The 14,010-nt window shown below is 43.1% G+C and overlaps 1 protein-coding gene and 1 long non-coding RNA gene across 2 annotated transcripts in view; one reads left to right on the forward strand and one right to left on the reverse strand.

Moving 5' to 3' along the window:
• The window catches only part of LOC121689698 (phospholipid-transporting ATPase ABCA1), a 219,180-nt gene that overhangs the window by 80,795 nt on the left and 124,375 nt on the right, over positions 1-14,010 (forward strand). The window contains exons 15-16 of the mRNA XM_042069737.1: positions 7,191-7,396; positions 7,925-8,101. Of these exons, the coding sequence (XP_041925671.1) occupies positions 7,191-7,396; positions 7,925-8,101 (383 nt within the window). The remainder of the gene's footprint in view (positions 1-7,190; positions 7,397-7,924; positions 8,102-14,010) is intronic.
• On the reverse strand, positions 4,807-10,427 carry LOC121689715. Its single transcript, XR_006024854.1, has 3 exons — positions 10,417-10,427; positions 7,812-7,815; positions 4,807-4,910 (listed from the first exon to the last, which is right to left on the reverse strand). It is a non-coding gene; the product is annotated as an uncharacterized LOC121689715 (long non-coding RNA).

Consider the following 14,010-nt stretch of genomic DNA (forward strand, 5'->3'; position numbering starts at 1 on the left):
GGAGGAGGAAGAGGATGCGGAGGTGAAGAAGTGAGAGGGAGAGGATGACAAGGACAAGGAGGTGAAAGAGGAGGAAGAGGAGGATGAGGAGGGGGAATAGGAAGGGTAAGAAGAGGAAGAAATAGCCCTTTTACAGGCAAACAAATCAGTCTACATGTGGGGATATTGCCATGTCAGGCCTGGATACGGCATTGCACAATATATTTTCCCCGGTGCCTTGGACTAGGACATTGCATGTGATGTAGACGAAATTTTGAGAGAGACGACACAATGTAGACTGATTTGTACCTTGTGCACAGAGAAAGCAAAAGCCAGATGTGTTTTTTATTCATACCATCAGTGTGTAGTTGGCACATTGTGTGCTTACTATTGTGATGGCTCGTGTTTACTGTTTGATACGAAAACACTATTCTTACGAAGGTGTGAAGAGTTAAGCAAGGTGTGTTAGCTTTTGCAAGAGAACTACAATGTTTTGCTGATTGGGTGAAATGTTTTCCTAGTTTTGCAAAAAAAGCCATAGTTACAAAAAATGTGCTTAAGCAATCAGACAAAACTGTAATAAAGAGTGTGTGTGTGTGTGTGTGATTCTGCTATGTATAGAAGATATAGGGGGAGATCCAAAATGGTACACACACACAGTGCATGCAAGCAAGATTCCAGGGCAAATGTCCCTCTCCAACTCTTAAAGCAACACAATGCGCTTCTTTTTCCTAAACATGAAGGCTTCAGTTCAAACTCATTTTGATGCTACTATGACTTACAATAATGGAGAATAAAGTCATTGTCAATGCATGCACAGAGTGCATGCATGCTTGATATTGCACATTGTAACCTTGTTGATTGAGTAGGATCATGACCCATTCAGTTGTTTTTTGACTAACTGGGCACTGTCTCTGCGCTGCATGGCATGGACGCCAATGGGGCATGTGTATCAATTCTTTCATGGTGTTGCTTTAGTAAGTGAGAGATAGGGGTGGGGCAGGATGAGGGGTTTTGGAGTCCGCATAGGTCAGCACGTCCACTGAGGGGCCAGTATAGTCTCTCCAAATCACTCTTTCCTGAAGAGCAAGATTGGACAAAGACTGAACGATGCAGTTCATTCTAAAGACCTTGTTGGTTTGCCCCAAACAGTGATCTTTCTGAAGGCTTTCAGTGAAACAGAAATGTGCTATGACACATTTACCTGTCAGAAGGCACTATTTGGCCTATGGTGATTATAATTGTATTGGTGTAATGAGCTGTAGTGTGTATGTGTGTGTGTGTGTGGGGGGGGGGGGGGGGGGGGGGAGAGAAAGAGAAATAAAAGAGAGGGAGAGAGAGATAGAGAGATAGAGAGAGAGAATGATGTTTGTACAGCGAGGCATTTCAATTATTTTATACGCTTGTTGCCATTCTTTTTTGGCTCATATTTTAACTCCTGGCATTAAGAGCAATAAATAGCACCTATTTCCATGTGAATTATTCCTGGTGATGAAATAGGCCTGTCATCGTTGGATCTCATTAAGGGGTCTCTGAACACAGCTGAGATGGAAGCGTGCGGCCGTTGCCAGGAATAAGGAAATTGATGCAGCACTTCACCACATGTGACATTGCTCTGTTGAGATGGTAGTACCAGCCTCATCTCATCTTTTCAAAGATCTTGAGTGTGTGTGTGTGTGTGTGTGTGTGTGTGTGTGTGTGTGTGTGTGTGTGTGTGTGTGTGTGTGTGTGTGTGTGTGTGCGTGCGTGTGTGTGGTCCATGAGAGAGAGAGAGAGAAAGAGAGAGAGAGAGAGAGTTAGTTAGTTCTGATACCAGGGCAATCAATTACTTTGTCCTGATTATTTGTCAGTGTCATAGACAAAGCTCTTTTTAATGACACCCTAAATGCCCACCCCAGGAACCAAGACTCTCAAAGTGGCGATGATGTCTTTATAGTATTCTAAACTCCAATCCAGCCGAGCTTTAGACAGCTTTTAACATAAGCACCGCTGCTTTCTAAATACACCCAATCCAGATGCTGCTCTTGATGCTCCTGTGACTTTGTCAGCTATTCCACACACAAACTTGGTACAAAGCAAAACTTTAGTCAGTTTTTGAGTCAAGTCATGAACTTTCTTTCAACTTAAAGTAGCAGGGTGAGTCAGAAGTCGGCCTGTATTTGATTCCTGAACCCACCTTTGCAAGTCTGTTTTGCTTTTGACTAAAGCTTGTGCTTTTTAGAACTTTGCTATTTTTGTTTAGCCTTTATTTTGTTAAACCAGAGACTTTCTAATGAGTAGACACAGCACTCCAAAAGTCCTCCATAGAAATGCATGGGGTTAGTTTGTAACGCCAATATGGTAGTTGTCTACGCATATCACACCCCTTCCACGGCAAAACGTCGACATGTGAATACATTGAGCCAATCATGTGCTGTGTTGTGAATACATTGAGCCAATAATGTGGTGTGTTGTGAAGACATCGTGCCAATCATGTGTTGTGATCTCGCCTGATCTGATCTTGAGCAAGATTGGTGTTGTGAAGCCTTGCGCAGGCGCATTTCTACCAAAATAGATGCCCGATAAGTGCCCAAAAAGCGTTGCAATATTGCCGCCGAGTGGAGAGACTTGCCTAAAAGGACTTTGGTTAAACCCACCAGGTTGGTGAAATAACATGAGGGAGGATAAATATATATTTATTTTTTTAAATATGTATGCTGAAAACAAGAAATGTAGTCAGGATAAGTATGATAGTCGTAAAGTGTAAATCAGAATAATGAGATATAATCCAAAACAAAGACAAAAGCAACGCATGCAGGAATGGAGTGAGGGACCGCTGAACCCCAGCCAACCACCGAGCCTCTTATAGCACCTGGTACAGTAATCAGGTGACTAGTGGCACCTGTGCCATAACTCTGGCCTGCAAGACAAACACAGATAGGCAGGCAGAAACCAGTAGGGCTGTAACAACAGTGAAGAGTGTACCGTTGACGACGGAGAGAGAGAGATGGGACCTCTTGATGACCTCATGGTGAACACAAACCTGGGTCCTCTGTGGGTACAGACCCAAAGCAGGGAGGGTTTCAATGTGTTTGAGAGTGTGTGTGTGTGAGAGTCAGATTTGAGAACGAGACGTGTGTGTGTGTCTGTGTGTGTGTGTGTGTGTGTGTGTGTGTGTGTGTGTGTGTGTGTGTGTGTGTGTGTGTGTGTGTGCGTCTGTGTTTAGGCACAGCAGCTGGAGAACTTTGCACAGCATCCGCAGGGGCAGAATCCTGGTGCAAATAGTTGTGTTTATTTCCGCCTATGGCAGCAGCCTGGCCCAGCAGAGCTAAATTCACCTTAGCCTGCAGCCTTATCAGCTCAAGTGCAGACCAGTGATACTTGCCAACCAGTTCCCAGATCCAGACATACACTAACAAAATCAAACACACACACACACACACACACACACACACACACACACACACACACCACAAACACACACACACACACACAGATGAGTTATACAATGGAGATCACTCAAACACACATGCACACTCACAGACACAAACAAATACACACACACACACACACACACACACACACTAATCTCATCAAACTCACACTACCCTGAAGCGCTAGCCTCACCTGTGCCTGATCCTAAGCCCTGGTGGTCTGGCGGTTGATGTCAGCATTCTCCCTCCTCCAATGGGATGTGGATGAGGTGGGCACATTAGAGCAAGCTGTCCAAAAGCAACAAAGCCATTACTTCATTTCCTAGAGAATATGAAGGGGGTATACTCACTCTGAACTGTACGGTACTTTTGCTAAATATGGCAGCTAAAAATCACACACACATACAAACACACACACACACACACACACACATATTCAGACTTCTTCCTTAGAGAATTTACTCAGGACTGTTTAGTTAGTAACTGGTTGGTCTTGGCTGAATAGACATCCCTCCCTTTAACCTGATGTACTCAATGCTGCAACCCTTAGGGTGCTATCAATGTGAGCTTGTACCTTATTTCAGATTAAGCACTTTGAATGCTTTTGAACTATAGAACTGATATTGTGGGATAACAGCAAATGAGAAGGCATATGGATATTAAGTTCCCACATACTGTGTGTCTGTGTGTGTGTTAGAGAAGGTGAGAGAGAGAGAAGGAGAAGGACATGGCTGAAATACGTCTTGTTTTTATAGCATAGCAGTTCTATTTACGAAAAATATAGATTGTCCCCTGCCATCAACTACAAATGTATTGGTTGTATGTGTCTAGAAAGGAATGAATTCAGGCATTGATTGTGCAAATGTTTCCCAATGAATCACAACAGTGATCAAGGCCATAAAAAGACTACACGACAAGGTTTGAGGCCATTACACAATAAACAACAACATCGCTGTGAAACCCTTTACATATAACTAAATATGACAGATGCAAAAAAAAAAACTACAAATAGCAGTGTAACACTTTTGTTTGTCTGCTAACTACACGGAACATGAACCCAAATGAAACCAAATCAAACTAGATGTACCACATAGCGGTACAAAATATGACCGCCGCTCAGTCCTGTACATCCTTTCCGCGAAAATAAATCACACTAATCAATTTGTCTCCATCTTTTACTCCATCCCCCACTCTTGAAACTTTTGTGTATGCTTGTTTGGCATGCCTGTGTGTGTGCGGCTGCACAGAAAGTAGCCTACTGGCGCTGAAAAGGTGAATAGATTGTAGAATAGCAAAAGAAGTTGTAGCATTGTTATAAAACCTTTAAAATCTCTAAACAATCACAAGTAGGGCAGTTCGACTTCTCCTTAAATAACTCTTGAACGGTTTTGTTCAGAACTGCAACTGTATTTGACAGAGGACAGATGTAGGTTGCTAGTGACAAAATATTAACTTTCAGTGTTTTACAATGTCTTTGTAAATTACGTTTCATTAAAAAGTGTTTAATTTGTCCCGGTTCTTCATCAGCCTCGGCGTTGCTCCTGACCGTCCATCTATCTCGGCACAGGTCCTCGGGTCAGCGCACCTCTGCGACGCGACGTTTTACAAAATATAGAAGTGCCCGATATATGATTTCATCAGCGTGCAGCGTATGCAAATAATAACAAAGAAATGGAACAGTGATGGGTGTGTGGGTAGAAGGCGTGAGATGAGATGAGGATGGGGAAAAAGTGAGAGTGAGGAGGGGGGAATGAAGATTCACCTCCAGCTATCTGATGCATGTTTTAATGGAAATCCCTGTCCATTGTGTGACAGCGACTGTTCCTGTTTGAGGAGTTGCGCTTGATTTGCTCATCCAGCTGTCCAGTGCACAGCCTATAGGCCTACCTATTTCGTGGCCACAAATTACTATTTCGTGGGAACAAATTAATATTTTGTGGCCACAAATTACCTATTTCGTTGCCACAAATTATCTATTTCGTGGGAACGAATTACTATTTCGTGGGAACGAATTAATATTTTTTGGCCACAAATTAGTACTTCGTGGGAACGAATTGCTATTTTATGGCCACAACTTATTATTTTGTGGGAACGAATTGCTATTTCGTGGCCACAACTTATTTTTTTTTTTCCCCATGACATATCCGGGGCTCCGTACTTATTAGACGTTCTCTGCGGTAAACTACAGTCCTTGTAGGAAGCGCCCATTGTTTTTCCAACCCACTTTTAACTTCCAACAAAATTACGTCTCACTGCAACGATGCGCCATCTAGTGGACAAACGACTACTTATCGCCAATACTGGAAATGCAGCCATGATGATGATGATGAATATTTGGCTTTCTTTTAATCCTACTGAATTTGTAATTATGTATCGGCCGTTCTAATACCGATAGTATGTGCGTACCTGTGTGTGTGTGTGTGCATGTGTATATGTGTGCACCGCCATCTACAGGCCAATGAGTGTACAGTCACTAAATGTACACATAACCTACATTTTTTTAGACCCCCCCATGGATGAAATTCTACGAAACTTGGCATACCCCCAGAGAATGCCAGGTCAATCATACACATAAAATTTGGTGCAGTTCTGAACATCTTAACTGAAGATAGGGGCGATTAAAGCAGAATGATATTGCATTTTCATTTTTTACCGGGGGGTGCAAATCACAAATGAGTGATTATGGGCCAGGTTGATGTGGGCCCTTGAGACCAACATACCATAAAAGATTCTTCATCCTCAGTGCCACGGTTCAGGTAGTTATTTAGGAAAAACTGCTTTTTTTGCGGTTCGGGGGGCCCAGCACGGGGGGGGGGGAGTGGCCCCCGGGGACGAAACAAAATTTTTCCTTAAAAGTCTAGTGGGGCTACATACCCACCAAATTTCATGTGCACCAGTATTTCGGTGTCCCGGGTATCGTTGACCAAAAATTCAGGAAGTAGATGACGGGGAAAAAAAAAATATATAAATATATGACCGCTTCGCTAGCTTCACTAATTAGCATAATTAGCCCGCACGCTGTCAGTTTGCAATAGTAATGGGAGCGAATGCAGAGCAACAACGCACAAGCAAAGCCAGCGAGAGAAACAAGGATGGAGGAGAGGAGAGGAAGTGGAGCCAGCAGCAGTGGAGAACATCTCATTACACCTTAATGTGTGGATGCACCAAACTTGGGTTGTGCAGCCAGGCATCAATGTGACCTTCTCCCCTTGGCCAAAAATACCTTAATAAGCAGTGTGGCGGCTGACAGGGACGGGACAGGCCTCTGCAGTGACAGCTCATTAGATTTGAATGACATGTGAGAGAAGGCGGAGGGTTTTCGAGCTGGGATGGCCTGCAGTCTGTCCCTCGGCAGTTCCATATATTTTGCAACTCTGTTTGCTGGTGCGTTCCGTATCGATAGGAAATACATAGGTTCACACCCCTCACACACTCTCTGTCTCTCCCTCTCTCTCCCTCTCTCTCTCTCTCTCTCTCTCTCTCTCTCTCTCTGCCTCTTGGCCTTCACCTTGTTTCCTCTCCATCCATTGCTCTCTGTCATGCACTCCGGGGCCACTGCATAGATAAGTGTGTGTATGTCTTATTACACCTGTTCTGTTGACAGCACTGTGCTCTACAGTATGCATTGTCAATCTGCTTGCTTGACGTTTACCTGGAACCATACATACTGTATATTTGCTGTGCTGCTTGTTTGGGCATTTGTTTTGGACATCTGTTTCTCTTGCAGGCATATCTGTGAAGCTAGGAGTCTGTTTCTGTTTTCTTATTTTTCTGTTGTCTTCTTTTCCCCTGACACAGTGCCTGGACTTGGATAAGTTTGAGGCCATAGCGGGTGAGGGACCAATGGTGGACCGAGCACTGGAGCTGATAGATCAACAGAGTTACTGGGCAGGGATCGTGTTCGAGGGCCTCGTGCCCAACGCGACTCAGCTGCCCGCGTTCGTCAAGTACAAGATAAGAATGGACATCGAGGACGTGGAGCGAAGTGATAAGATTAAGGACAGGTGGGATTTATCTGACGTTGACTGGATTTGTCAAGTCAAAAAGTGTCTGGATTTGTCACTAGGATTTATAAAATTGTATCTAAAAATATAAACTGTATCTGAAAATATAAGAAAATACACACACAATAATCAATTTCTTGCTCTGAGGTACAGATTATTCTTGAATGAACAACACAAAAAGAGGCAAGAAAAGAATAAAAGTCTTGCTTCAAGGCATTTTACATGCTTGACAAACGACACGGTATCAATAAATAAAAGTGCAATGACTGTGCAATCAGTCAGTCAGTCAGATTATTGCTGTTCCATCTCATGCCACCTTCGTAAATTCAATATAAGAAGTTGCTCACGGCAACGGCTGCCAGGGGAATCACAAACACGTAGGAGGGCCCGATAATGTTACCATATCTTTTACCACCTCCCTGGACCCTGGCTGCCATCGCGGCCTGTTTAGGTGCATAAGGAGGGGTGGAACTAGTGTCCAGTCTCTCTGCTCGATACTGACAATCATTTCTCTGCTTGTTTAATAAGGTCCTGGGACCCTGGAGCCAGAGACCACTCGTTTAAAGACATGCGCTACGTGTGGGGCGGGTTCGCCTACTTGCAGGACATGATCGACCAGGGAATCGTTCAGACACACACAGGCAAGAGCCAGCCCCTCGGAGTGTTCGCCCAACAGATGCCGTACCCCTGCTACGTCGATGACGCGTGAGTATAAACGCGGACGTACATCTGAGTCTAGAGCTGCATCTTCATTATGGTGGGAGAGAGGCATTATGGCAATAAAGGATTCTACTTGGCCTGCACACATAACAGGAGACACCACTCACAAAGTCCTGGGACCTTGCTAATGGCTTTATCCATCACCTACAACCATTTAGTGTCCCTTCAGAACCATGGGGGTCTCTCTCTCTCTCTCTCTCTCTCTGTCTTTCTCTCTTTCTCTCCCTTTCTCTTTCTTTACCTCTCTCTCCCTCTCTCTTTCTCTCTCTCTTTCTCTCTTTATCTCTCTCCCTCTATTTCTTTCTCTCTCTTTCTCTATTTATCTTTCTCTCTCTCTCCCTCTCTCTCTTTCTCTCTTTATCTCTCTCTGTTTTGCTTCTTCCCTCTCCTTTTTTAGTTTTCTCTGTTCTTTTTATGTTCTTCTCTTTTTTTCTGTCCAGTTAAGTGTACTTGGAAGGACATTGGGGGACAAAAGCAGAGCTATTGGTTTGCAAAGCACTGGTCAGCATACATTTTTAATGTGCACAGAGCTTTTAAACAAATGTGTCTCACAAAGCAAGGCACACCAGGGGTAACAGTGAGAAAAATACACACTAAAACCAAAGTGGATGTGAAAAATAAATATATCAGAATAAAGAAATAACCTACTGACTGAAATGTCAAAAATGTCAGAAATGAATAGTTGGTGAGAACTGACATGAGCTTACAGGTGAAGATATCATCTATCCACAGTAATAGCCTCCATGACCTGTTTCATTCATGTTTATCTTTTCATGGAACTGCAGATGTCTGTTCTGCAGTTGTGGGTTGTCTTGAAAACATCTGTATGTCCAAACACAGAGCACGGAGATAGTGCCCACATCTGCTTCTGTGACCACCCACCAGACTGCAGTCATTTTTCCATGGATTTTCAAAAATGCTTTAAACCCCTCCCCAATTGACCAAGCTTCACTAACTCAGCCTTTTCAGTCTTTACAATAGCGTCGGCAAGGCGACTGCATCCTCATCCACTGACCCGCACCTGAGATAAAAACAGATCGAGGCTCTCGCCGTGCCCTTTCGCCTCTGATGACGCTACTTTGTAATGGCATTTGGAGCGGCGCTGTAATGATACCTCTTCCCTTCTGATTTATTTTCCCCTGGCCGTACGAGCGGACGAGGATGAGGCAATCAAACCTGCTTGTCTGCCTGTCGCGACGGAGCGCCAGTCGGCTCCGCTTTTTGCCCTTCCTTGAAAAACAAAGGATTAATGATCACTGCGAGATGAATGAGAGCTATAAAGCTCTGCAATACCCCAGGTCCCACAGCCATTTACTCTCTACCCTCACCATCCACCCCCCCCCCCCCCCCCCACCCCACCCCCCACCCGTGTAGCCACTGGGCGTTCAGCATTAATTATTAACACTCGAAAACTGTTATTTCATTCATAAATAATTGAGGGTGGAATTGCGAAGAGATGATGCACCAAAAGGTTCAATGAAGCGTGAGAGGAAAGTACCTTTCTCTTCCAATGGGTTTTAATCCCAGGATTTTTTATTGTACAACTTTGTTTTATGTTTTTGTCCTCGGAAAACCAGTCATGAATGCAGCGAAAGGCATTTCACAAACCCGATGTTCTATTGGTAAGCGGAAAAGCAGGAGCCATTTTTCAGTTTTTTGGAGGAGCAGCCTCTTATCTGAATTTAAAATGTAATTTAAAAAATCCAGCAAAAAAAAAAAATCATTCTCATTTTGCTTTTATCCATTTGTTTATTTCGCTATTCATTTATTCCACCAATGAGTCATTAGCATATTTAAAAGTGTTTTACCTGGGCAGTTGAAGTGGGATGGTTACAACAATGAGCTCAAAGAGAGAAATATGTACAGTAGGAGCTAAGCTAACAAGGATGTGTATTAAACACTTCATCAGTCATCTACGGACATAACAGGCCAGCATGTAGAAAGACGGTTGAGGCGATAAGCTGCCGAGCATTTTGGAAAGTGTTGAGCTGTTTGATGATTCTGTGATTCATGGAGCTGTTTTCGTTGCTTCTATTTTGTCAGAATAGACACTTTGCCTTCATCTCATTCAGTAGACTAAACCTGAATACCAAGCCAGCTCCCATGCAGCACAATCCTCCACCTCATAGCCTACTCCGCAATAACTAAGTGCATTCAGGGCTGCACTTTTTCCTTATTTAACAAAAATAGGTTGCAGATACTCCGTCTGCTAACTATCCTCACTGTGTTCCTGCATTCCTTAGCCACGTCCTATCCCTGGTACTCTAGCAGTTTGCTCCATAATCAAAGAGGGAGTTGACCCTACTCTGTGACCTTCCCAAACACCACAGGGGAGAGGCAGGGTTTAGATGTTGCCTTGTGTGCTGCTGTGTGAGGGAAGTCACAGGGGTCAGAGGTCATTTCTGTGGGAAAGAGTTGGAGCTCACTGACTGCTCAGGGTTGGTGGATTACAAGGTGGGATACAAGGTGTCACAATAAGGGTTGGGGGAATATACTTCGCATTCGGTGTTGACCGTGCATGTGGTGGCGACTACCATTTTGCACTGAACCCAGTGGCAAGCGTATGGCAGCATATGCCATACCTCCTATCGGAAAGCCCCATGACCTCTTTGGCCCTGAACACAAGGGAACTGATAGCTGGGAAAACCCACACATAAGCAGGTATCCAGCCTCTATAGCCAGCAGCAGTCTGCAGGTAGGGCATCAGGGAAGATGTGGTAACATCTTGGCATATGCCATCAGTATGAAACTCCTGCCTCTGAGAGTATTGCTAATATTGAATAGTTATATTCCAAAGACAAATGTCTAAAATACAGTGGTTATGCACAGCATTGTTTTTTATCAAACCCACTGTATCAATATACCACCTATTATTAAAAACATCGTCATCCAGCAACCAGCAATGGCAGTTGCTATTTACATTACATTTAGCAGACACTTCTTATTTGTGGAGATGCTGTACTCAGACTGATTTTGTATTCCAAAAACGTGGGCATGGACTCCAAATTCTAACAGTAAATAGGCATTAAGATTATAAGTAATTCTAGATTGTGGGAAGTAATTTCATTCATGGGCAGCTTGGTTTTTAACAAATCCACTGAAACTAATCTTAATGAACTTAATAAAATAAAAGAGCTTTGGCTATGCAACTGCAACTCCTCAAGCACAAGCTAAAAGGATATGAATGACCTTAGCATTTTTATACATACCTGTTTGATATTATAAATAAATATTTTCTAATATGTGAATATAAAGTTATATATCATAGTAATATCTGTTCATCCTAAGCATCCCATTATGCAATGATTAATTAGTAGAAGGAAAATAAAGCACAAGTATATTGCAAGTCTGTTTGAATGTCTGAGTTAAAAAAAGGTCATGTCCTGTCAGCTACAGTATAGAAATTAAACTGCACTGTGTGTAGCAAGGCAATCCTGCTCTTATTCATGTAATTCAAATAGTGAAACCCTCGCTGCCTTTATTTTACTTTCACGGTGAGGTTGAGGGTCACGGCTGCATCGTCTATGAAAAGGAAACCTCAAAGTCATTATGCTTCTCTATTCAGGAGATCGATGGAGGACATTATTCAATGGCAAAGGACAGAAGGGATACGGCATTGGCGCATGATCAACATGAGAGATGTGTGTGTAGAGACAGGGCTGGATCACCAAAGCTGTGTCTAAGTGAGACCTATGCCACATAATGATAAGAGACCCACTGCACATTTTTCCAATCTGGTGTCATCTTATGGAGTTGTACGGTCATATTCAAAGTTGCAGTGTTATCTGAATTTTGAATATGACCGTCAACTCATTCGAATGTCACTCAGCAACCGTAGGATGACATCAGGAAAATGTGCAATGGTCTCTTAATTTTTTCCAGAGCTGTATATAAAACACATTTACTCACCGGCATGAATTTATGTGAATATTTTGTCTGAAAATTCAGACTTGGTGTGAAAGGGCCTAAACTAATAATTTTAGTAATAGTGATATAACAACGTACGGATAAATCTAAAGTTTAGTTTCATGTGCGCACGTGAAACTAATGTGTAAAGGTTTTGCGTGCGCACACAAAACTTTCATGTGCTCACGTGAAACTTTCATGTGCGCACATGAAAGTTTCACGTGAGCACATGAAACTAAACTTTAGATTTTTTTTTCTCATGTCCCCTTAGGGGCTCCGTAACAACGTCAGTAATAACGAGGCAAAATGTATTCAAGTATTTAACACAATCAGCAAAATCCTAACAACATCCTATCACAAATATCGGTGGAGTCAGTCCATCGCACCTACATGCTACACAACCGCTTTAGTTTACTGTAAGCATGAGACTCTTGAGACATTGAGTGACATTTTGCCCGCAATTTAAATTTGGGTCCTCTTTGTTTTTAATGCCCCAGATGGTCCAAAGATTTAGATTTTAGTGATTAAGTGATGTCTGAATCTTGAGGTGTAGAACCTTTATCTCATCACAAATTGAATGCTAATGATAATAAAAAAATCCTTTTTTATGAGTAAATATTTCATGATAATGAAGTATTCAGTCTAATGATGGTGATGGGGAGTGCATTACGTATACCTGTTGGGATAACATCTTAATTGGCCACAATGTCAAAAGTCAGTAAATTGTGTTGCTATATGTATCTTAATATACTGTGCTCACATGGTTTATACCAGCAACAGTGTATCCCGCTGTTGTGAATAAACGCAGATGCTGAGCAGGTGTAGATATCTGTGCATTATTTTTTTCAACCAATTTGAAATCTTAAAGTCTGGAATCTTTGACTTATCACAGATGGTGAAGTCGATAACTCCCTATACCCTGTAATCCAGTCTAACTGAAATAAACAGGAAAATAATCAGTTATGATGAATTCTGTATAATGCTGCCGAGGATGAATTGCCGTCCCTGTAGGTATGCAGTCTTAATCGCTCACAACACCAGGAGTCAGAAAATCCCACCACAGCCAGTCCAGGTGCCAAAATATCTTACCGAATCAATTTGTTTCCCCCCTACGATCAGAGGGCAGGATCACATTACAGTTGGTTTTCCTTTTTTGTGTTTTCTATCGTCAAAGTCCCCACTTGGACCTGAAAAGAGATCCTCTCTGTTGGTTTCTTTTGGCTTCCTGTCTGGAGCAGAGAGGTCCCTAACTAAGAAAGGGGATATGTGCCCCTGCATCCCCAGGAGCGAAAGGCCCTCACTGCCAAGTGCTCCCAAGTGAACCCCAGTGACCTTGCAGTCACAGAGCCGGGGCTGATGCCAGGATAGAGAGACAGACCGTGGAGAGGAAACATGGACACAGGCAGGGGAGGGGGGGGGGGCAGAGAGAGAGAGAGAGAGAGAGAGAGAGAGAGATGAATGAGTTGATGGTGAAGGAAGGGAGAGGAAACAGGGGAGGGCATGAGGATGTAAATAACTGTATGAGTGATGGAGAGAGAGCGAGAGAGAGAAACTAAAATAGAGGTAGAGAGGGAGGTAGTAAAAAAGGATGAATGAGAGAGGATGAGGGAAAAAGAGTAAAGGGCCTTTTTTAGGCTGAGAAAAAAAATAGGGGGGGGGGGGGGGGGGTACCAGAGAGACAGACAGAGAGGTAAACAAACACCAAAATAACATCCCAGTGACCAAAAATGAGTCCTGCTGTGCGCAAGAGGGAGAGGAGGCCAATGACTAGCACATGGAACTGAGGAGAGAGGGGTTGATTGATGGAGGATGAATGACTGAAAGCAAAACAGCAATGCTGGTGCCAAACATGAAAAACAAACATGTTTTAAATAAACAGACGAGACAGGCACAGAACGATATCTGTGAAAGGAAGAAAAAGGGTAAAATGACGTAACCTGTTTCATAACCCAACCCAGAGAAAGAAGTGTCCCTACCATCTTATTAAG

Source organism: Alosa sapidissima, chromosome 18 (genome assembly GCF_018492685.1).
Source record: "Alosa sapidissima isolate fAloSap1 chromosome 18, fAloSap1.pri, whole genome shotgun sequence".
Taxonomy (NCBI): domain Eukaryota; kingdom Metazoa; phylum Chordata; class Actinopteri; order Clupeiformes; family Clupeidae; genus Alosa; species Alosa sapidissima.